General features: G+C 37.6%; 1 protein-coding gene across 1 annotated transcript; it reads left to right on the forward strand.

Annotated features, from left to right (window-relative positions):
- Positions 1-693: 693 nt before the first annotated feature.
- LOC110813279 (putative glucan endo-1,3-beta-glucosidase BG1) lies at positions 694-2,487 on the forward strand. Its single transcript, XM_022040354.2, has 2 exons — positions 694-828; positions 1,268-2,487. Exons 1-2 carry the CDS (start codon positions 726-728, stop codon positions 2,212-2,214), a joined length of 1,050 nt encoding a protein of 349 aa, XP_021896046.2. The 5' UTR covers positions 694-725; the 3' UTR covers positions 2,215-2,487.
- Positions 2,488-22,549: the final 20,062 nt, after the last annotated feature.

Below are 22,549 nucleotides of genomic sequence, written 5' to 3' on the forward strand. Positions count from 1 at the left end.
AAGTATTTATCCATGCATTTTGCAAATACGGAATGATTTGTGCACGTGGCATTTTAGTGGTATAGATGGAGTTAATTATGTATATTTACAATTAATTTGAAATTAACTTCTCTTAATTAAGACTATAATTACCGTCTAAAAATTAGGAAAAAAAATATTGGACAAATTAAAAGCTTTTTTAATTCTGAGAAAAATTGAAAGCAAATATTAATAATCAATCAGTTTCTATATTTAAATATTAATATTTAAAGCACTATCCATTTATCTACATATATAAATTTCATTAATTGAGTATATTTTATTTTCTGTTTATAATAAATACACCCTTATCCGGAGAGGGAATATTTTTCCTATATATATATAGTAATATATATATATATATATGTAAAGATATATTACGTAACATATTTTCATTTGTTTCTTAACTCATAAAATATAATGTGTACAAATCATATATCTTTTAAAAAAAGTATGGTACATTTTTCTTTGAAAGATATGATATAATATATTAATAACTTAAGATTTTAAATTATTTTGAAAATAGGGTAAAAAATCGTTTGGATATATTGATTAAAATTGGTAAATTTTCAATTAATTATGAAAATGGAAATCCATTTCATTGGCCTATGTGTGTGTGTGTATATATCTATATATATAAAGCAGCTGAATGATAGAGATATGTGTTAAAGCAACTCCTCTTCATACATAATTTTTTACTTTCTCTCATGTTTAACTCCATGGCTGCACCAAATTTATTTGATAAATCTCTTCTTCTCAATTCAATGATGCTACTAGGGCTCCTACTGATTTTTAACCTATATTCAGCAGGTATCTTTCTCTCTCTCTCTCTATATATATATGTATACAGATATATATGCATGCAAGAACATTGTATATTTATATGCACATCACGCATATATATGCATGCACTAATATTGTTAAGTACTATCTTGAAGATACCCTATAAAGGTTAATAAGTAATGTAAATTTTTATTTTGTTAACTATATATGTTAATGATAATTACGGTTAAAAAGAAATTATTATTTTATTTTTTTTTAGTCAGATTGACTAATCAACACTTCTTATGGTACCACAATGTTTATGGAAAAATCTTGTTCCCATAAAAGTATGCTTTCAATTATTGTAATTAAAAATTTATTCTAAAGTGTTTGCTAAAATATAATTTTTTTTAGAAAAAATTCTAAAAGTAATTATATTTGACATGTATCTAATGACTTAAATGTATATGGGATTAATTTCATGCAGATGCCCAAATAGGAGTTTGCTATGGTCGAATGGCTGACAATCTACCACCACCAGCCGAAGTCGTCGCCCTCTACAAGCAAAACAACATCACCAGAATGAGAATGTATAGTGCTGATCAAGATGTTCTTACCGCCCTGAGAGGCTCAAATATTGAGCTTGTGCTTGACCTCCCCAACTCTGACCTCCAGTTTGCTGCCGCCAGTCAGGCCAACGCCGATGCTTGGGTTAACACTAACGTCAAATCATATATTGATAACGTACGCATTCGGTACATTGCTGTCGGTAACGAAGTTAAACCTTCTGATCCACTTACTCCTTCCCTCATTCCCGCTATTAAGAACATCCAGAACGCCGTCAACTCGACTGGTCTTAGTGACAGAGTCAAGGTCTCCACAGCTACGTTCATGGCCTTCCTCGGTGAATCCTATCCGCCATCAGCAGGTGTAATCAGTGCCGAGTACATGCCAATTATGGGTCAAATCATTAATATATTGAACGAGAATAAAGCTCCATTTTTAGTTAATGTCTACCCTTACTTTAGTTATAAGTATAATGCTGATGTTATCAGTCTTGATTATGCTCTACTTAAACCATCAGCCCCCATTAATCTTGACCCACCATTACAGTACAATAACTTATTTGACGCTATGGTAGACGCTGTCCACTCAGCATTGGAGAAGGCCGGTGGTGGATCTATAGAGGTTGTCGTGACAGAATCTGGCTGGCCAACAGCTGGTGATATAGGAGCAAGTTTTGAGAATGCACAAACTTACAATAACAATCTAATTCAGCATGTGAAACAAGGGACGCCTAAGAAGCCGGGAAAGCCTACAGAGACTTACTTGTTCGCCATGTTTAATGAAAGAGGAAAAGAGCCTGAAGTTGAAAAGAATTGGGGGCTTTTTTTCCCAAACAAAGAGCACAAATATCCAGTGAACTTTTTCTAACTTGATAATAGAGAAATAAGTTACACTTGTATTCTTTTTTTAAGTTGTACGTAGATTTTTTTGTAATAAAAAATATGCGGCATATTTGTCACAAGCTATTAATAAATGGCTACGATATGCACTATTTGTCTGAATCTTGTAAGGGAAGATGTTATCATGACATATCATATTTTTGGAGGCAGAGACTTTGTTTATATCTATACATAGTAGCTTATAACTTTTAATCCCAAATGGGTAATCCAAAAATACACATTTTCTTTTTCTAGGGTTAAGCTTATTTACGTTGGTAATAAGAGTTGAAGTAAATGTCAAACACCCAAATACTCTTAGATTAGAGTAGTTTAGTTGTCTTTGAAAAAGTTTTTCAAAGGGAGTCTTATGATTAATTACAGAGAAGAGTATTTTATTGATAAGGTAAACTGCTATAAGGATAAAGTGAGTCTAATACTTTAGCTCAAGGCTACTTTAGAATTTAAGTGCTCTAGCAATATTTAGTATTTGTCAGTGCATTTTCTCCACTTCTATTTTGCTATGATGTTTTCACACAACTTTTTTTATGAATAATTCATTTCTTCACGTAAGAATTATTCATTGATATTAAAAAATAGAATAAATTAATGTGTTAAAGATGAAGTAAATCAGGACATTAAAATAAAAGTAAATCAAGGTACTAAGAAGAAAATAAATTAAAGTATTAAAGAAAAAATAAATTAGGGTTTTAAAGAAGAAGGAAATCAGTATATAAGGGTAAATTACATCCTCCGTAGTTAGTTATCTATTTCCATTTATGTCTTGAAAAACTTGTATATGTGGGACTGTAATAATACATCAATAAAAAAAAACTAAGATTCAAGTTAAGAAATCTCTAAACTCTATTACAAACTCTATTTGGTCTTGATTGCAGAAATTAAAAAAAAACTACTATTAACAATTTCAAATTCTCTCTTATTATCACTGCCCATAATCTTGACCTTGGTGTTAAACTAGGTAGAAAGAAGAGTGCAGAAACTCTCCAGATGTGACATGTTTCTGATTTTGATCTAAACTGATATACCCATACACATATATTAAAATCATCCATAATAGAAAGAAAATAATTATGTCCATCATATAAAATCTCATTATAAGATCCCTAGGTATCACAATGTATCATGTAAAATAATGTTAGAATTTGTAATGACTAATAAAAAATAAAGGTCTATGCATTTTAGGCATGAACATGCATGATAAGGTCCATATTTCCTACCTTTTAAAGTACGTAGGAGAAAATCTAACTTGGACAATTAGGTGTGTCCCAGCTAGTAATTCCAAATATCAGAAGTTTCTTTTTTATTCAAGTTAAAGATAAATGTCGTAGACAAGCCTTGATGAGACTGTAATACCAGGACCCGGAAGTTGGTCTGGGATCAATTTTGATAATTTTAAAATAAATAAAAAAAATTTATTTATAAATTGGTTTAACTTAGTTTTGTTAAATTATTGAAAAAAATAGGTTACGAATGTAATCGAAAATAATTTTGAAAAAAATGGTAAAGATTTGGATTTGGGAGGTATTTTTGAAAGAAAAATTAGAAATAAAGGGTCAAAGTGCAAGTAGAAAAAGTTCAGCTACGTAGGATTGCCCAGTCAGCAGCCTCGATAAACTAGAGCACGTCGTGTGGCAAGTCACACTGATGTCGGTGCCATGCAGGAGGCTACGCGGGCGATCTGCGTGCCCTGCGATTGGACGGCCTAGGATCGATCCCATATGCGTGGACGGCCCAGATACGTTTCTCCCTTAGGCGCAATCGGACGGTCGAGATCAATCGCGTTAAATGATCCAGATTTATTTATTCCTTATGCGCGATCGGATGGACGAGAACAATCGTGATGAATGGCCCAGATCGACGCGAGATGAATATAAATACTTTGCGTTGCATGGGAGCCCAAACCCTAGCCTCCAGGCCCTGCCGGAGAAGAAGAACCAGGCACTGGAGAAGGTGGCCGACCGTCAACCGTCGCCGCACTAGAGCCACCACCGGCTGCCAAAAAAGGTAAAAATTTTCCATACCCGCTCAGAATTTGATTTCGAGCATCCATGTGGGAAAATCGGAGCAAGAGGGACGGCGGGTGAGCCAAAAATTGCAGGCAAAGCTCGGCGGAGCCGTCGCGGCCAAAACTGTAGGTTCGGTATTTTTGCGATTTTTCGGCCAACCAAGGCCCCATAACATGTTTTTCTGCAAGGGTACGTGTAAAACTGGTCAAAACTAGTTAAAACCGGCCAAAACTGGTTAAAACCAGCAAAAACCATATAGGTCGAGGTAAACTACCGTCGTGGGTGGTGGAGCTAGCGTCAGAGCATGATAGCACAATTGTGCCAGAATCCTAAAATCGATCGATTTTAAATTTTTGAGATATTTTTAGGTACATGACTAGTGTTTTGGATTCCGTAGAAAAAATTCAAAAAAATTCAGTACCCGTTAGGAGGCGTAGTAAACGGCGTGACGTCTCGAAATATCATTCTGGATAAGGATCCCTCACCTTATTTCCCGTTACGGTAAATTGAGGCTTAATGTTGCATAATTATGTATTTTTATGAAAACCTTAGAAAATCCTAAAAATAATTGCAGGTCACTTGTGGAGCCAGAACGGGTTCGTTCACGATTGTTCTGATTTTTTTTTTATTTTCTTATACTGCTCTATTTGTTTGTTATTATATGGTGCATGTTTTAAATTTATATTTTCTATAACCTTATCGATTTATTTGGTTTATCCAGCTATATACTATCAGGATGAATGTAGTTTAATTGATTTATAAATATAATATAAAATAGTGGTTTGCATTGTTAGTTATTTTGTTAATGGAAATCTCTATGTTAAAGACTTACTGAGTACCCAAGGAAAGGGCGGACGGACCTAGTACATAAGGAACCCTACCGTGTACGTTATCTTAGTCGAATGGTGTTGGGAAGTCCCTTAATAGAAAGGTTTGAGAGACATGGTTCACCTTTATACTGGATAGGGTATCGAGACGATGGAATGTTTGGCGCCCATTACCGGACGAGGTATGGAGACGGGTTAATTGTTTAATTGGATATTAGGTTCAGGAGTAAAGAAGACATTCCTACGAAACCCCAGGAGTACTAGTAAGCAGGTAAGAAGGGAAAGTTATCTTTTCTTATTATCTTATGTGTGAAAATAAAAAATAGTATGAATATGAGTCTTCATAGGTTATTTTTAGAAAAACTTGTTACGTAAGTATGGAATAAATGACTTTCTTTATATTAAATGAATTTATATCAAATTAAGGGCTCCATTAATTATTTTTCTAATTTTTACAAATTTTCAGTTTTCCGTATATGTGATTATTGTGATATTCTTACTGAGCTACTGTAACTCACCCTTTCATTAATCATTTTAGGTAACGAAGACCAAAATTCATATCCCGATCAGTAAGAGGGTTGTGAGTAGTTCACCACCCGCACTCCATTCAAGTACTAGTGAAAGTTGTCCTAGGATATTTATTTATTTACTTTTCTTTAATTACTGTTTATCTTTTAGAAGGAACATTCTCATAACCCTATTGGGCATTTTAAACTATTGTGTAAGGAATGGTTTCGAGGAACGTGGCTCTGATACCAATTGTAAAAGGCCCAGATCCTTAAAGAAAATGAATTTATAATTTAAATGTGGAAGCGAATAATAGAGTTAGAGTTTACATTCTTTACACTAAGACTTGAAAAGACTAAATACACACTATTGTCTAACCATTCCTTGTGCAATACAGGTACAAGGATATGAGAAGAGGAAGACCCTTGCTAAATCGAGCAGTTCGGGATGGTTCACTTTGAGAGGATATTGATCGACTCTTTGAGATGGTAGAAAGACTCATATCTGCCCAACAGGCCTGGGAGGAAAAGGAGGAGCTGCTTGACCCTCCCCTACTACCACAGTTCAAGCCACCCTTGTAGCAAGATGATCCAGAGCCACCCCAGTATAACCCTGCTACTCCACCGTATCATCTGGCACCGTCATAATACAATTCAGAGCCTCTATTTTATCATCTAGCACCGCCACAGGGCCACCCGATCCCTCCATGGCATAATCTGGTCTCTCTTCTATGGGACTCGGTTTCATCCATGATGGACCTAATAGAGATTGACACGGGGAGCCTTGATGTATTTCTAAAAATAAACTGGTTAGCGGCATATCACACTATTGTGAATTATTTTCACAGGAAACTTGTATTCAACCCTCCTAATGAAGAATCATTTACAAGTTAATAAAAATTTTAAATATTATTCCCTCATGGCAATTTCCTTATTACAAAATGCTTTAACTCGATTATTTTCTCTACACTAGGTAAATCTAAGAAAGAAATTTGCATTCAAGAGATTCAGATAGTCCGAGACTTTCTGGATGTGTTTTTTGATGAACTATTCAGATTGTCAGTGGACAAAAAAGTTGAGTTCACCGTAGATCTTTAGTTGGGCACCCAACCTATCTCGATTGCCCCTTACCACATGAGTCATGTTGAAATGAAAGAGCTGAAAAAATAGATGAATGAATTGCAGGATAGTGAGTTTATCCAACATAATGTGCCTCCTTGGGGTGCTGGAGTCACATTTGTAAGGAAAGGGGATGAGACGTTAAGGTTATGTATTGACTACAAGGGATTGAACAGGGTTACGATCAAGAACAAGTACATCATCCTCAAGATCGATGACCTTTTGACCAATTGCAGGGTGTGCAGGTCTTCTCTAAAATAGACTTGGGTTCAGGTTACCATAAGGTAAAGATCAGGGCAGGGGACATTCCCAAGACAACCTTCAGAATCAGGTACGCATACTATGAGTTCCTAGTTATGCCATTTGGACTAGCTAACTCACCAGCTATTTTTATGGACTTAATGAATAAGGTTTTCTTACAATTCCTGGATTAGTTCGTCATGGTATTTATCGATGATATGCTGGTCTATTCAAAAAGCAGAGAGGAACACATTCACCACCTGACTTAGGTTTTGCAGGTTCTCAAGAAAAAGAAGTTGTATACAAAATTGAGTAAGTGTGGGTTCTGCCTCGAGCAGACTACCTTCATAGGGCACATCATATCAACAGATTGAGTGTCAGTAAACCCCGAAAAAGTTAAAGCAGTGCTTGGTTGGGAGAAATTAACCTTGGTCAAGGGGATTCATAGCTTTATGGGAATGACAAATTATTACTATAAGTTTGTAGAAGGATTTTCTAGCCTAGCCGCTCCTTTGACCTAGCTCACAAAGAAGAACGTTAAGTTTGAGTGGAGTGAGAATTGCGAAAAGAGATTTTTAGAACTTAAGAAGCGGTTAACTACTGCACCTGTGTTGATTTTACTGAGTGGGACAGGTGGATATACAGTTTATAGTGATGCCTCCTACCTGAGGTTGGGTTGTGTTCTGATGCAGCATGAGAAGGTCATAACCTATGGGTTCAGACGGTTGAAGAGTCATGAAAAAAACTATCCCACCCATGACTTAAAACTTGCCGCTATTATCCACGCCTTGAAGATTTGGTGCCATTACTTGTATATTCACTCAGAAGGATTTTAACATACATCAGAGACGTTGGATAAATCTCCTCAAGGATTACGATTACAACATTTTGTATCACTCGGGTAAGGGAAATGTGGTAGCCGACGCACTCAGTAGAAAAAATACAGGTATGCTGGCTTACCTAATGATTTTATAATGCAGGGAAATAGGGGCTGCACAACATATAAGACTTCAAGATTTGAAGAGAGTTACATGTTTGGCCCACCTGACTGTTCAACCTGAATTGATCCAGAGAATAAAGGAAGCCCAATTCGCCGATTCCACCCTACCGGCTCTCAGGACGAATGCAGAACAGAGAGTAAATTCAGAATTCTGAGTCTCTGCCAATGGGTTGCTTAAATTTCAGATGGGTGTGCGTTTTAGGTGACAGTAAATTAAAAATGGACATCATGATAGAGGCTCATAGCTCAAAGTTCACCATGCATTCCGGAAGTACTAAAATTTATCAAAGTATACGACTCCAGTTTTGGTAGAGCAGGATAAAAAGAAAGGTAGCCAACTTTATTTTTAAATGTCTAATATGTCAACAGGTTAAGGCAGAGCATCAACATCTAGGCGGGCTACTTCAGGCATTACCGATCACAAAGTGGAAGTGGAAACATATGACAATAGATTTCATGACAGGGTTGCTTAGAGCACACTCAAGACATGATGCTATTTGGGTAATTGTCGACCGACTCACCAAATCTTCTCACTTCTTGGCTATCAAGATGACTGACCCATTGGACAAGTTAGCAAGAATGTATACCCGAGAGATAATAAGGTTACATAGAGTGCCAATGACAGAAGTATCCGACAAAGACCTCAGGTTCACTTCTTGATTTCGGTCTAGTTTTAAGCCATGTGAATAAAACTTACCCTTAGTACCGTATTCCACCCTCAAACCGATAGACAATCAGAGAGGATGATTTGCACACTGGAGGATATGCTCTGAGCTTGTGTTATGGACTTCGAGGGCCATTGAGATGATCACCTACCTTTAATAGAGTTCGCCTACAATAACAACTACCAAACAAGTATCGATATGGCTCCGTACGAAGCGTTGTATAACCGCTCATGCAGATCACCGATCTATTGAGAAGAGATGGGTGATAGAAAATTTTTCGGTGCAGATCTTGTGGAGAAGTTTACAACCAAGATAATTAAGATCAGGAAGAACATCCAAACAGCTCAGAGCAGATAGAAGAGTTATGCAGACACCCGGAGAAGGGATATGGAATTTGAGAAATGTGATTGAGTATTCCTCAAGGTCACCCCTTTCAAGGAAATCAGTAAGTTTGGCAAGAGAGGGAAATTAAATCTCTAGTTCATTGGGCCATTTGATATCTTAGACATGATTAGTACAGCCGCCTACAGATTAACACTACCTCCAGAGCTATCTAGGGTTCATATATGTTTCATGTGTCCATGCTACGTAAGTACAACTCAGACCCCTCACACATCTTATCCCACAAGCCCCTTTACCCCAGGAGGATCCATTCTATGAGGAGATACTAGTGGGCATTGTAAACTGAAAAAGTAGAGTACTCCACAACAGAGAAATTTCCTTTGTTAAGGTCATATGGTAGAATTACACATAGAAAAAGACCACAGTGGCTCCGGAGTGGCGGCGGTCGGCCTCCTTCTCCAGTGCCTGGTCCTTCTTTTCCGGCAGGGGCTGGCTGCTAGGTTTTCGACTCCCATGTGACGCGAAATATTTATACACATTTTGCGTTGATCTGGACCGTTCATCATGATTGATCCCATCCGTCCGATCGCCGCTAATGAAGAAATAAATTTGGACTGTCCATCATAATTGATCTCGACCGTCTAATCGCGCCTAAGAAAAAAATAAATCCAGACTGTCCGCGCGTGCGAGATCGATCTAGGGCCATCCGATCGTGGAATATGCAGATCGTCTGCGTCGCCACTCACGTGGCACTAACATCAGCATGCCTTGCCACGCGATGTATTCCAGTTCGTCGGGACTGCTGACAAGGCAGTCCTACGTGACTGAACTTTTTTTATTTGCATTTTGATCCCCTGTTTTAAAATTTTCTTTTAAAAACACTCCCCGAACTTAAATGTTTACCCCTTTTAACTCCGAACGGTCCAGGATCGATCCTGCGAGCATGGACGGTCCAGATTCGTTTCTCCCTTAGGTGCAATTGGACAACCGAGATCAATCACGATGAATGATCCAGATTCATTTCTTCCTTACGTGCAATCGGTCGAACGAAATCAATCGTGATGAATGGACTAAATCGATGAAGGATAAATATAACTACTTCGCGTCGCATGGGAGTCCAAACCCTAACTGTCAATCACCACCGTACCGAAGCCACCGCTGGCTACTAAAAAAGGTAAAAATATCTCATACCCGCTTAGAATTTGATTCTGAGTATCCCTGTGGCAAAATTAGAGCGAGAGAAACAACAGGAGAGCCGAAAACTGTTGTCAAAACCTGGCAGAGCCGGCTCGACCAAAACCCAAAAATCCCTCCGATAAGCCCCTTTCTGTTTTCTGTTTCATGTAATTTTTTAATTATTGTGCTCACCATCTTTTTCTGTACAGGTTAATCGAAGAAATAACCCCAGCCGCGAAGAAGGATCGACAAAGCCGACGCGCCTGGTACGCCCAGTCGATAGGTTCGGTGTTTTTGGTGATTTTCTAGCAAACCAAGGCCCCCTAACGTGTTTTTCTATAGGGGTACGAGTAAAACTGGCTAAGACCGACCATAACTGGACAGGCCGCCTGGAGCACGGCGGCGATGTTGTGTCGAACCCTAAAATCGACTAAAAAGAGTTTTAAGCACCGATGTTGGATTTTTGGGGTATTTTTAGGTACGTGACGAGCGTTTTGGATTATGAAGAGAAATTAAAAAAAAAAATCTAGTACTCGTTAGGAGGCGTAGTAGACAGTGCAACATCTTGAAACATATATTTGGATAAGGATCCTTCACCCTATTCTCCATTACGGTAAATTGAGGCTTAACATTGCATAATTTTGTGTTTTATGAAAAAATTACAGAACTCTAAAAATAATTACAGTTCACCAGTGGAGGCAGAATCAGTTAGTTCACGATTGTCCCGATGTCTTGTTTATTTTCTTATACTGCTCTATTTGCTTGTTATTATATGGTGCATGTTCTAAATTTATATTTTCTATAGCCTTATCGATTTATCTTGTTTATTTAGCTATATACTGTCAGTATGAATGTAATTTAATTTATCTATAAATGTAATATGAGATAGTGGTTTGCGTGATTGGTTGTTTTATTCATGAAAATCTCTATGTTAAAGACTTACTAGGTATCCAGGGAAAGGGTGGACGAGCCTGGTACATAGGAAACCCTACCGTGAACGTTACCTCAATCGAACGAGACTGGAAAGTCCTTTACTGAAAAAGTTTAGGAGATATGGTTCACCCTCATACCGAACGGGGTATCGAGAAGATGGAATGTTTGGCGCCCATTACCAGATGGGGTATGGGGATGATTGGTTAATTGTTTAAATTGGATATTAGATTTACTAGTAGGGGGACATCCCTATGGACCCCCAGGGGCACTAATAAGCAAGTAAGAAAAGAATGTTATTGTCTTTTATTATTTTATGCATGAAAATAAAAAGTGGTATGAGTATGGGTCTTCATAAGTTGTTTTTGGAAAAACTCGTTATGTAAGTACAGAAAAAACGACTTTCTTTACATCATTTTAAGGGCTCTATTAGTTATTTTTCTAATTTTTGCCAATATTTAATTTTCCGTATTTGTGATTATTGTGATATTCTTACTGGGTTAGTGTTGTTCCCTTTCATTAATCATTTCAGATCACGAAGATCAAGATCCAAATCCAGATCTCGATCAGCAAGAGAGTTGTGAGTACTTCACATTCCAGACTCCATTCAAGGACTAGTGAAGGTTGTCCTAGGATATTTATTTATTCGCTTTTCTTTAATTAACGTTTATCTTTTAGAAGAGATATTCTCATAGCTCTCTATTGGGCATTCTAAATTATTGTGTAAGGAATATAAACCTTAATTCTACTATTCGCTTCTGCATTTAAATTATAAATTCATTTCTTTTAAAGTTCCGGGCCTTTACAGAGACTGTATCATTAATTTCTCATCTAGTCGCAACTGGAACAAGCCTTCATTCAGTCTACCTACAAGACTATTAGATCAATTTGAGTTGGTACGATAATATAATTTATAATATATTATTTATATTTACAAGGTCCTCTTAAGTCTTCACAAATCTAAAATATCTAATAAGTTATTTAATGTTTTTAAAATATTTGAATTATTTTAAAGTTAACTTGTAACGACCCTGAAAATTCAAAAGGAAATATATAATAACTTAACTGCGGAAGCGAAGTAAAAGGTTAAAGTTTACATTCCTTACACAATAACTTAAAAGTTATAAACAATATTACGGAATTAATTTTTTGAAAGAAACATGAAAAATAAGGAAACAAATAGAAAATAAAAATTATATAGCATCTACTCGCAATCTTCTTACGGATCGGGCTCTGGAACCTGGTCCTCTTGATCTGAAATGGTTAACTAAAGGATAAACTACACTAGCCCAGTAAGGATATCACACTATATCACCCGCATAGAAATAAAGGTTGGTATAAAATCGAAAACCACTAATGGAGCATTAAATTTAATAAATTCATTTATCAATCATAAAATCATTTCTCGGGTCGACCGATTTTGCATCGATTTTTGCAAACATACATGTTAAAGAGTCTTGGTTGGCTGAAAAAATATAAAAAATTGAAACTCACCGGCAGCGGGGCTCTCCGGTGCGGCGGCTCCTACGACTCATGTTGCGATTGGTTGTTTCACTTTGGTCAACCTGTAGAGAAGAAAACAGTAATCATAACGGTAGAAAAATCACGTGAAACAAGAATCGGGAAGGGCCTCATCGGAGGCGTTTTGTTAAATTTTCCGCGACAATGCCGCCGGGCTTCACCGGTGTTTTCAGCCAATTGGCTAGTCTTTTCACTCTGATTTGGCTACGGGTGAGCTTAAAATTAAATTTCGTGCAAAAGGAAAAGTTTTTACCTTTTTGGGAAGTCAGAAAGGGTTCCGGTGCAGCGGTGGGTCACAGGGGTCGGCTCCCTTACGGCTAGGTCCTCTTCTCCGGCGATGAGTTCTAGCGACTAGGGTTAGAGTTTGGTGCGGATGAGGGTTATTTATATCCATCCGCTTTTGATCTGGACCGTCCATCATGTTTGATCTGGACCATTCGATCGCGATTAAATACGAAGTAAATCTGAACTATTCATCGCGATATAATCTAGACCGTTCATCGCGATCTAATCTGGATCGTCCGATCACGTTTAAATCTAACCGTTCAATCGCATTTGGGAGGGAGCGCATCCAGGACGTCCGTGCGCGCGGGAACAGACCTTAGCCGTTCGATCGCGGGCACGCGGATCGCCCACGTGGCCTCCTGCATCAACTTCTCTGCCACTTGGTGTGTCCTACTTAATCCGAGCTGTTGACCCGGCCAACGTATGATGTGGCAAAACTTTCTAAAATTACGTTTTACCTCCTGTTTTCTGATTTTTCTTTCAAAAATACCACAGAACCTAAAATTTCACCATTTTTTCTCAGAATTAATATATTGAACGAGAATAATGCTCCATTTTTAGTTAATGTCTACCCTTACTTTAGTTATAAGTATAATGCTGATGTTATCAGTCTTGATTATGCTCTACTTAAACCATCAGCCCCGATTAATCCTGACCCACCATTACAGTACAATAACTTATTTGACGCTATGGTCGAAGCTGTCCACTCAGCATTGGAGAAGGTCGGTGGTGGATCTCTAGAGGTTGTCGTGACAGAATCTGGCTGGCCAACAGCTGGTGATATAGGAGCAAGTTTTGAGAATGCACAAACTTACAATAACAATCTAATTCAGCATGTGAAACAAGGGACGCCTAAGAAGCCGGGAAAGCCTACAGAGACTTACTTGTTCGCCATGTTTAATGAAAGAGGAAAAGAGCCTGAAGTTGAAAAGAATTGGGGGCTTTTTTTCCCAAACAAAGAGCACAAATATCCAGTGAACTTTTTCTAACTTGATAATAGAGAAATAAGTTACACTTGTATTCTTTTTTTAAGTTGTACGTAGATTTTTTTGTAATAAAAAAATTATAAAAAATATGCGGCATATTTGTCACAAGCTACTAATAAATGGCTACGATATGCACTATTTGTCTGAATCTTGTAAGGGAAGATGTTATCATGACATATCATATTTTTGGAGGCAGAGACTTTGTTTATATCTATACATAGTAGCTTATAACTTTTAATCCCAAATGGGTAATCCAAAAATACACATTTTCTTTTTCTAGGGTTAAGCTTAGTTGTCTAGTTAGTTAGTTTAGTTGTCTTTGAAAAAGTTTTTCAAAGGGAATCTTATGATTAATTACAGAGAAGAGTATTTTATTGATAAGGTAAACTGCTATAAGGATAAAGTCAGTCGAATACTTTAGCTCAAGGCTACTTTAGAATTTAAGTGCTCTAGCAATATTTAGTATTTGTCGGTGCATTTTCTCCACTTCTATTTTGCTATGATGTTTTCACACAACTTTTCTTATGAATAATTCATTTCTTCACGTAAAAATCATTCATTGATATTAAAAAATAGAATAAATTAATGTATTAAAGGTAAAGTAAATCAGGACATTAAAATAAAAGTAAATCAAGGTACTAAGAAGAAAATAAATTAAAGTATTAAAGAAAAAATAAATTAGGGTTTTAAAGAAGAAGGAAATCAGTATATAAGGGTAAATTACGTCTTCCGTAGTTAGTTATCTATTTCCATTTATGTCTTGAAAAACTTGTATATGTGGGACTGTAATAATACATCAATAAAAAAAAACTAAGATTCAAGTTAAGAAATCTCTAAACTCTATTACAAACTCTATTTGGTCTTGATTGCAGAAATTAAAAAAAAAACTACTATTAACAATTTCAAATTCTCTCTTATTATCACTTCCTATAATCTTGACCTTGGTGTTAAACTAGGTAGAAAGAAGAGTGCAGAAACTCTCCAGATGTGACATGTTTATGATTTTGATCTAAACTGATATACCCATACACATATATTAAAATCATCCATAATAGAAAGAAAATAATTATGTCCATCATATAAAATCTCATTATAAGATCCCTAGGTATCACAATGTATCATGTAAAATAATGTTAGAATTTGTAATGACTAATAAAAAATAAAGGTCTATGCATTTTAGGCATGAACATGCATGATAAGGTCCATATTTCCTACCTTTTAAAGTACGTAGGAGAAAATCTAACTTGGACAATTAGGTGTGTCCCAGCTAGTAATTCCAAATATCAGAAGTTTCTTTTTTATTCAAGTTAAAGATAAATGTCGTAGACAAGCCTCGATGAGACTGTAATACCAGGACCCGGAAGTTGGTCTGGGATCAATTTTGATAATTTTAAAATAAATAAAAAAAAATTATTTATAAATTGGTTTAACTTAGTTTTGTTAAATTATTGAAAAAAATAGGTTACGAATGTAATCAAAAATAATTTTGAAAAAAATGGTAAAGATTTGGGTTTGGGAGGTATTTTTGAAAGAAAAATTAGAAATAAAGGGTCAAAGTGCAAATAGAAAAAGTTCAGCCACGTAAGATTGCCCAGTCAGCAGCCTCGATAAACTTGAGCATGTCGCGTGGCAAGTCACGCTGATGTCGGTTCCATGCAGGAGGCTACGCGGATGATCTACATGCCCCGCGATTGGACGGCCTAGGATCGATCCCATATGCGTGGACGGCCCAGATACGTTTTTTCCTTAGGCGCAATCGGACGGTCGAGATCAATTGCGTTAAATGATCCAGATTTATTTCTCTCTTATGCACAATCAGATGGACGAGATCAATCGTGATGAACGACCCAGATCGACGCGAGATGAATATAAATACTTCACGTGTCATGGGAGCCCAAACCCTAGCCTCCAGGCCCTGCTGGAGAAGAAGAACTAGGCACTGGAGAAGGTGGCCGACCGTCAACTGTCGCCGCACTAGAGCCACCACCGGCTGCCAAAAAAGGTAAAAATTTTCCATACCCGCTCGGAATCGAGCATTCATGTGGAAAAATCGGAGCAAGAGGGACGGCGGGTGAGCCAAAAGTTGCGGGCAAAGATCGGCGGAGCCGTCGCGGCCAAAATTGAGCTCCTTCTCGTTTCCTGTTTCACGCGATTTTTAGATTATTGTGCTCATCGTCCTTTTATGTACAAATTAGCCAAAGAAGGAACCCCAGCTGCAAAGAAGGACCGGTGGAGCCACCGCACCCGATGACCCCTTGTTTGTAGGTTCAGTGTTTTTGTGATTTTTCGGCCAACCAAGGCCCCCTAATATGTTTTTCTGCAAGGGTACGTTTAAAACCGGCCAAAACTAGCTAAAACCGGCCAAAACTAGCTAAAAACGGCCAAAATTTGCTAAAACCGGTAAAAACCAGATAGGTCGAGGTAAACTACTACTGTGGGTGGTGGAGTTGGCGTCAGAGCACGATAGCGCAATTGTGCCAGAATCCTAAAATCGACCGATTTTAAATTTTTGGGATATTTTTAGATACATGACTAGTATTTTGGATTCCGTAGGAAAAATTCAAAAAAAATCAGTACCCGTAAGGAGGCGTAGTAAACAGAGTGATGTCTCGAAAGATCATTCTAGATAAGGATCCCTCACCTTATTTCCCGTTACGGTAAATTGAGGCTTAATGTTGCATAATTGTGTATTTTTATGAAAACATTAGAAAATCCTAAAAATAATTACAGGTTACTTGTGGAGCCGGAACGGGTTAGTTCACGATTGTTCTGATTTTCTATTTATTTTCTTATACTGCTCTATTTGTTTGTTATTATATGGTGCATGTTCTAAATTTATATTTTCTATAACCTTATCGATTTATTTGGTTTATCCAGCTATATACTATTAGGATGAATGTAGTTTAATTGATTTATAAATGTAATATAAGATAGTGGTTTCAATCATTAGTTATTTTGTTAATGGAAATCTCTATGTTAAAGACTTACTGAGTACCCAAGGAAAGGGCGGATGGACCTAGTACATAAGGAACCCTACCGTATACGTTACCTTAGTCGAATGGTGTTGGGAAGTCCCTTAACAGAAAGGTTTGAGAGACATGGTTCGCCTTCATACTCGATAGGGTATTGAGGCGATGGAATATTTGGAGCCCATTACTGGACGAGGTATGGAGACGGTCAGTTAATTGTTTAATTGGATATTAGGTTCAGGAGTAAAGAAGACATTCCTATGAAACCCTAGGAGTACTAGTAAGCAGGTAAGAAGGGAAAGTTATCGTTTCTTATTATCTTATGTGTGAAAATAAAAAATGGTATGAATATGAGTCTTTATAAGTTATTTTTAGAAAAACTTGTTACGTAAGTACGGAATAAACGACTTTCTTTATATTAAATGAATTTACATCAAATTAAAAGCTCCGTTAGTTATTTTTCTAATTTTTATAAATTTTCAGTTTTACCGCGGGGCCTCCGCCATGCTTTGCCTGTAATTTTTTGCTCACCCGTCGTCCCTCTTGCTCTGATATGGCCATAGGGATGCTCAAAATTGAATTTCAAGTGGGTAAGAGGAATTTTCACTTTTTTGGTGGCCGACGGTGGCTCCGGAGTGACGGCAGTCGGCGGTCGACGGTCGGCCTCCTTCTCTAGTGCCTGGTCCTTCATTTCCGGCAGGGGCTAGCTGCTAGGGTTTCGACTCCCATGTGACACGAAATATTTACACCCATTTTACGTTGATCTGGACCGTTCATCACGATTGATCTCGTCTGTCCGATCGCGCCTAATGGAGAAATAAATTTGGACTGTCCATCACGATTGATATCGACCGTCCGATCGTGCCTAAGGGAGAAATAAATCCAGACTGTCCACGCGTACGAGATCGATCTAGGGCCATCCGATCGTGGAATATGCAAATCGCCTGCGTCGCCTCTCACGTGGCACTAACATCAGCGTGCCTTGCCACGCGATGTACTCCAGTTCATCGGGACTGCTGACAAGGCAGTCCTACGTGACTGAACTTTTTTTATTTGCACTTTGATCCTCTGTTTCAAAATTTTTTTTTAAAAATACTCCCTGAACTTAAATGTTTACCCCTTTTAACTCCGGACTGTCCAGGATCGATCCCGCGAGCGTGGACAGTTCAGATTCGTTTCTCCCTTAGGTGCAATTGGACAGCCGAGATCAATCGCGATGATGGTCCAGATTCATTTCTTCCTTAGGTGCGATCGGCCGGACGAAATCAATCGTGATGAATGGCCTAGATCGACGTAGGATAGATATAACTATTTCGCGTCGCATGGGAGTCCAAACCCTAGCCGTCAATCACCACCGCATCGAAGACACTGTCAGCTACCAAAAAAAGTAAAAATTTCTCATACCCACTCGAAATTTGATTTCGAGTATCCCTGTGGCCAAATTAGAGCAAGAGAAACGACGGGTGAGCCGAAAACTGTTGTTAAAACCCGGCGGAGCCGGTTTGGCCAAAACCGAAAAATCTCTCCGATGAGCTCCTTTCTGTTTTCTGTTTCACATAATTTTTTAATTATTGTGCTCACCATCTTTTTCTGTACAGGTTAATCGAAGAAGGAACCCCAGCTGCGAAGAAGGATCGACAGAGCTGGCGCGCCTAGTGACGCTCAGTCGATAGGTTCGGTGTTTTTGGTGATTTTCTAGCAAACCAAGGCCCCCTAACGTGTTTTTCTATGGGGGTACGTGTAAAACTGGCTAAAACCGACCAAAACTGGACAGGCTGCCTGGAGAACAGTGGCGATGCTGTGCCGAACCCTAAAATTGGCCGAAAAGAGTTTTAAGCACCGACGTTGGATTTTTGGAGTATTTTTAGGTACGTGACGAGTGTTTTGGATTATGCAAGAGAAATTCAAGAAAAATCTAGTATCCGTTAGGAGGCGTAGTAGACAGTGCGATATCTCGAAACACCGATTTAGATAAGAATCCCTCACTCTATTCTCCGTTACAATAAATTGAGGCTTAACATTGCATAATTTTGTGTTTTATGAAAAAATTGGAGAACTCTAAAAATAATTACAGTTCACTAGTGGAGGCATAATCGATTTATTCATGATTGTCCCAATATCTTGTTTATTTTCTTATAATGCTCTATTTACTTGTTATTATATGGTGCTTGTTCTAAATTTATATTTTCTATAGCCTTATCGATTTATCTTGTTTATTCGGCTATATACTATCAGCATGAATGTACTTTAATTGATCTATAAATGTAATATGAGATAGTGGTTTGCATGACTGGTTATTTTATTCATGGAAATCTCTATGTTAAAGACTTACTAGGTATCCAGGAAAAGGGTGGACGGGCCAGGTACATAGGAAACCCTACCGTGAACGTTACCTCAATCAAACTGGACTGAAAAGTCCTTTACTAAAAAAGATTAGGAGATATAGTTCGCCCTCATACCGGACGGGGTATCGAGAAGATGGAATGTTTGGGGCCCATTACCGGATGGGGTGTGGGGATGACTGGTTAATTGTTTAAATTGGATATTAGATTTACGAGTAGGGCGACATCCCTATGGACCCCCATGGGCACTAATAAGCAAGTAAGAAACGAAAATTATTGTCTCTTATTATCTTATGCGTGAAAATAAAAAGTGGTATGAGTATAGGTTTTCAAAAGTTATTTTTGGAAAAACTCGTTATGTAAGTACAAAGAAAACGACTTTATTTACATCAAATTAAGGGCTCTATTAGTTATTTTTCTAATTTTTACCAATATTTAATTTTTCATATTTGTGATTATTGTGATATTCTTACTGGGTTAGTGTTGTTCCCTTTCATTAATCATTTCAGATCACGAAGATCAAGATCCAGATCCAGATCCCGATCAGCAAGAGAGTTGTGAATACTTCACATCCCAGACTCCATTCAAGTACTAGTGAAGGTTGTCCTAGAATATTTATTTATTCGCTTTTATTTAATTACCATTTAATTTTTAGAAGAGATATTCTCATAGCCCTATTATAATTATTGTGTAAGGAATATAAACCTTAATTCTACTATTCGCTTCTGCATTTAAATTATAAATTCATTTCTTTTAAAGTTTCGGGCCTTTACAGAGACTGTATCATTAATTTCTCATCTAGTCGCAACTGGAATAAGCCTTTATTCAGTCTACCTACAAGACTATTAGATCAATTTGAGTTGGTACGATAATATAATTTAAAATATATTATTTATATTTACAAGGTCATCTTAAGTCTTCACGAATCTAAAATATCTAATAACTTATTTAATGTTTTTAAAAGTATTTGAATTATTTTAAAGTTAAATTATAACGACCTTGGAAATCCAAAAGAAAATATATAATAACTTAAGTGCGGAAGCGAAGTAAAATGTTAAAGTTTACATTCCTTACACAATAATCTAAAAGTACTAAACAACATTACGGAATTAATTTTTTGAAAGAAACACAAAAAATAAAGAAACAAATGGAAAATAGAAACTATATAGCATCTACTCGTAATCTTCTTGCGAATCAGGCTCTGGAGTCTGGTCCTCTTGATCTGAAATGGTTAAATAAAGGATAAACTACACTAGCCCAGTAAGGATATCGCACTATATCACCGGCACAGAAATAAAGGTTGGTATAAAATCGAAAACCACTAATGGAGCATTAAATTTAATAAATTCATTTATCAATCATAAAATCATTTCTCGTTCACTTGCCATAGTGAAATTTATGAAAATAACCTATAAAAATAATAATACCATACAGATCATATCTTCATGAACAATCAGCAACGTAGAATATATTATAATTCCATATCCATTAACAATAAACCAAACCATAACTGTTTCTCTTTTCACCAGCCTACTAGTATCCATGGGGTTCATAGGGATGTCCCCGCTATACGTGAACCATTTCCTTTAACAATTTCAATTACAGGCTGTCCCCATACCCCGTTCGGTATGAGTGTCGAATCATTAAAGCTTAATACCCCGTCTGGTATGAGGGTAAAGCGGACCTTCCCCATACCCCGTTCGGTATTAGCACTAAATTATTCAGTCTTCATACCCCGTCCAGTATGAGATAACATTCACGGTAGGGTTCCCTATGTACCTAGTCCGTCCACTTTCTCCCAAGATATCTGGTAAGGCTGTCGTTCTATCTGTTTATTTAATCACACCACTTTTCCCTTTTTCTTGAGGCAGTGTTAGTCTGTAGGGGACGGTACCAATTCTGTCTAAGACTTTAAATGGTCCAATAAATCGTGCGTTCAGTTTCTCCCTCTTGCTAAACCTACTAATTTTCTTGAAAGGAGTGACCTTAAAAAACACCCGATCACCTTTCTCAAATTCCAAATCTCTCCTTCAGGTGTCCGCATAACTCTTCTGCATGGTCTGAGCCGTCTGAATATTTTTTTTGATCTTATCTATTTTGGATGTAGTCTCCTCTACCAGATCTGAGCTGAACAGTTTTCTATCGTCTACTTCTTCCCAATAAATTGGCGATCTGCATGGGTGCCCATATAACGCCTCATACGGAGCCATGCCAATACTTGCTTGGTAGCTGTTGTTGTAGACAAACTCTATCAGGGGTAGATGGTCATCCCAATGGCCCCCGGAGTCAAGAACACAAGCTCAGAGCATATCTTCAAGTGTACGGATTGTCCTTTCTGACTGTCTATCGGTCTGAGGGTGGAATGCGGTACTAAGGGACAGCTTCGTTCTCATGACTTGCTGAAAGCTATTCTAAAATCGAAAAGTGAACCTGGGGTCCATGTCGGACACTACTATCTCTAGCACTCCATGCAATCTGACTATTTCTCTGATATACATTTTTGCTAACTTATTCAAGGGATCGGTCATTCTGATGGCTAAGAAGTGGGAAGACTTGTTAAGCTGGTCAACAATTACCCAGATGACATCATGTCCTGAGCGTGCCTTAAGTAATCCTGTCACGAAGTCCATTGTGATATGTTCCCACTTCTATTTTAGAATCGGTAATGGCTGAAGTAGCCCGCCTGGGTGTTGATGCTCTGCCTTGATCTGCTGACATACCAAACACTTAGAAACAAAGTCAATTATATCTTTTTTCACCCTGTTCCACCAAAATTGGGGTCGCAAACTTTGAGCTATGGGCTTCTGTCATGATGTCATTTTTTAACTCACTGTCATCTAGAACACATACCCTGTCTTGGAATCTGAGCAATCCATCGGCGAAGATTAAATCCTGAGCTAACTCCCTGTTCTGCATATCTCTTGAGGGCTACTAGGTAGAATCGGGGGACTGAACTTCCCTTATTCTTGGATTAACTCAGGCTGAACGGTCAGGTGACCCAAACATGTGACTCTCCTCAAGTCCTGAAGCCGTACCTGTTGTGTGGCCCCAATCTGCCTGTATTCTGAAACCATTAAATGGGCTAACATACCTGTACTTTTTATACTGAGTGCATTAGCTACCACGTTGCCTTTACTCATATGATACAAGATGCCGTAATCATAGTCCTTAAAAAGTTCTATCCACATTTTCTAACGCATGTTAAGATCATTTTGACTAAATATATGTTTCAAACTCTTGTGATCGGTATAGATCTGAAAGCTCTCTCCATACAAATAATGGCGCCAAGTCTTCAAGGCGTGCATGGTTGTGGCAAGCTCTAAGTCATGGGTGGGATAGTTTTTCTCATGACTCTTCAACTGTCTGGACCCATAGACTATGACCTTCCCATG

Source organism: Carica papaya, chromosome 8 (assembly GCF_054855325.1).
Source record: "Carica papaya isolate Zhongbai chromosome 8, ASM5485532v1, whole genome shotgun sequence".
NCBI lineage: Eukaryota > Viridiplantae > Streptophyta > Magnoliopsida > Brassicales > Caricaceae > Carica > Carica papaya.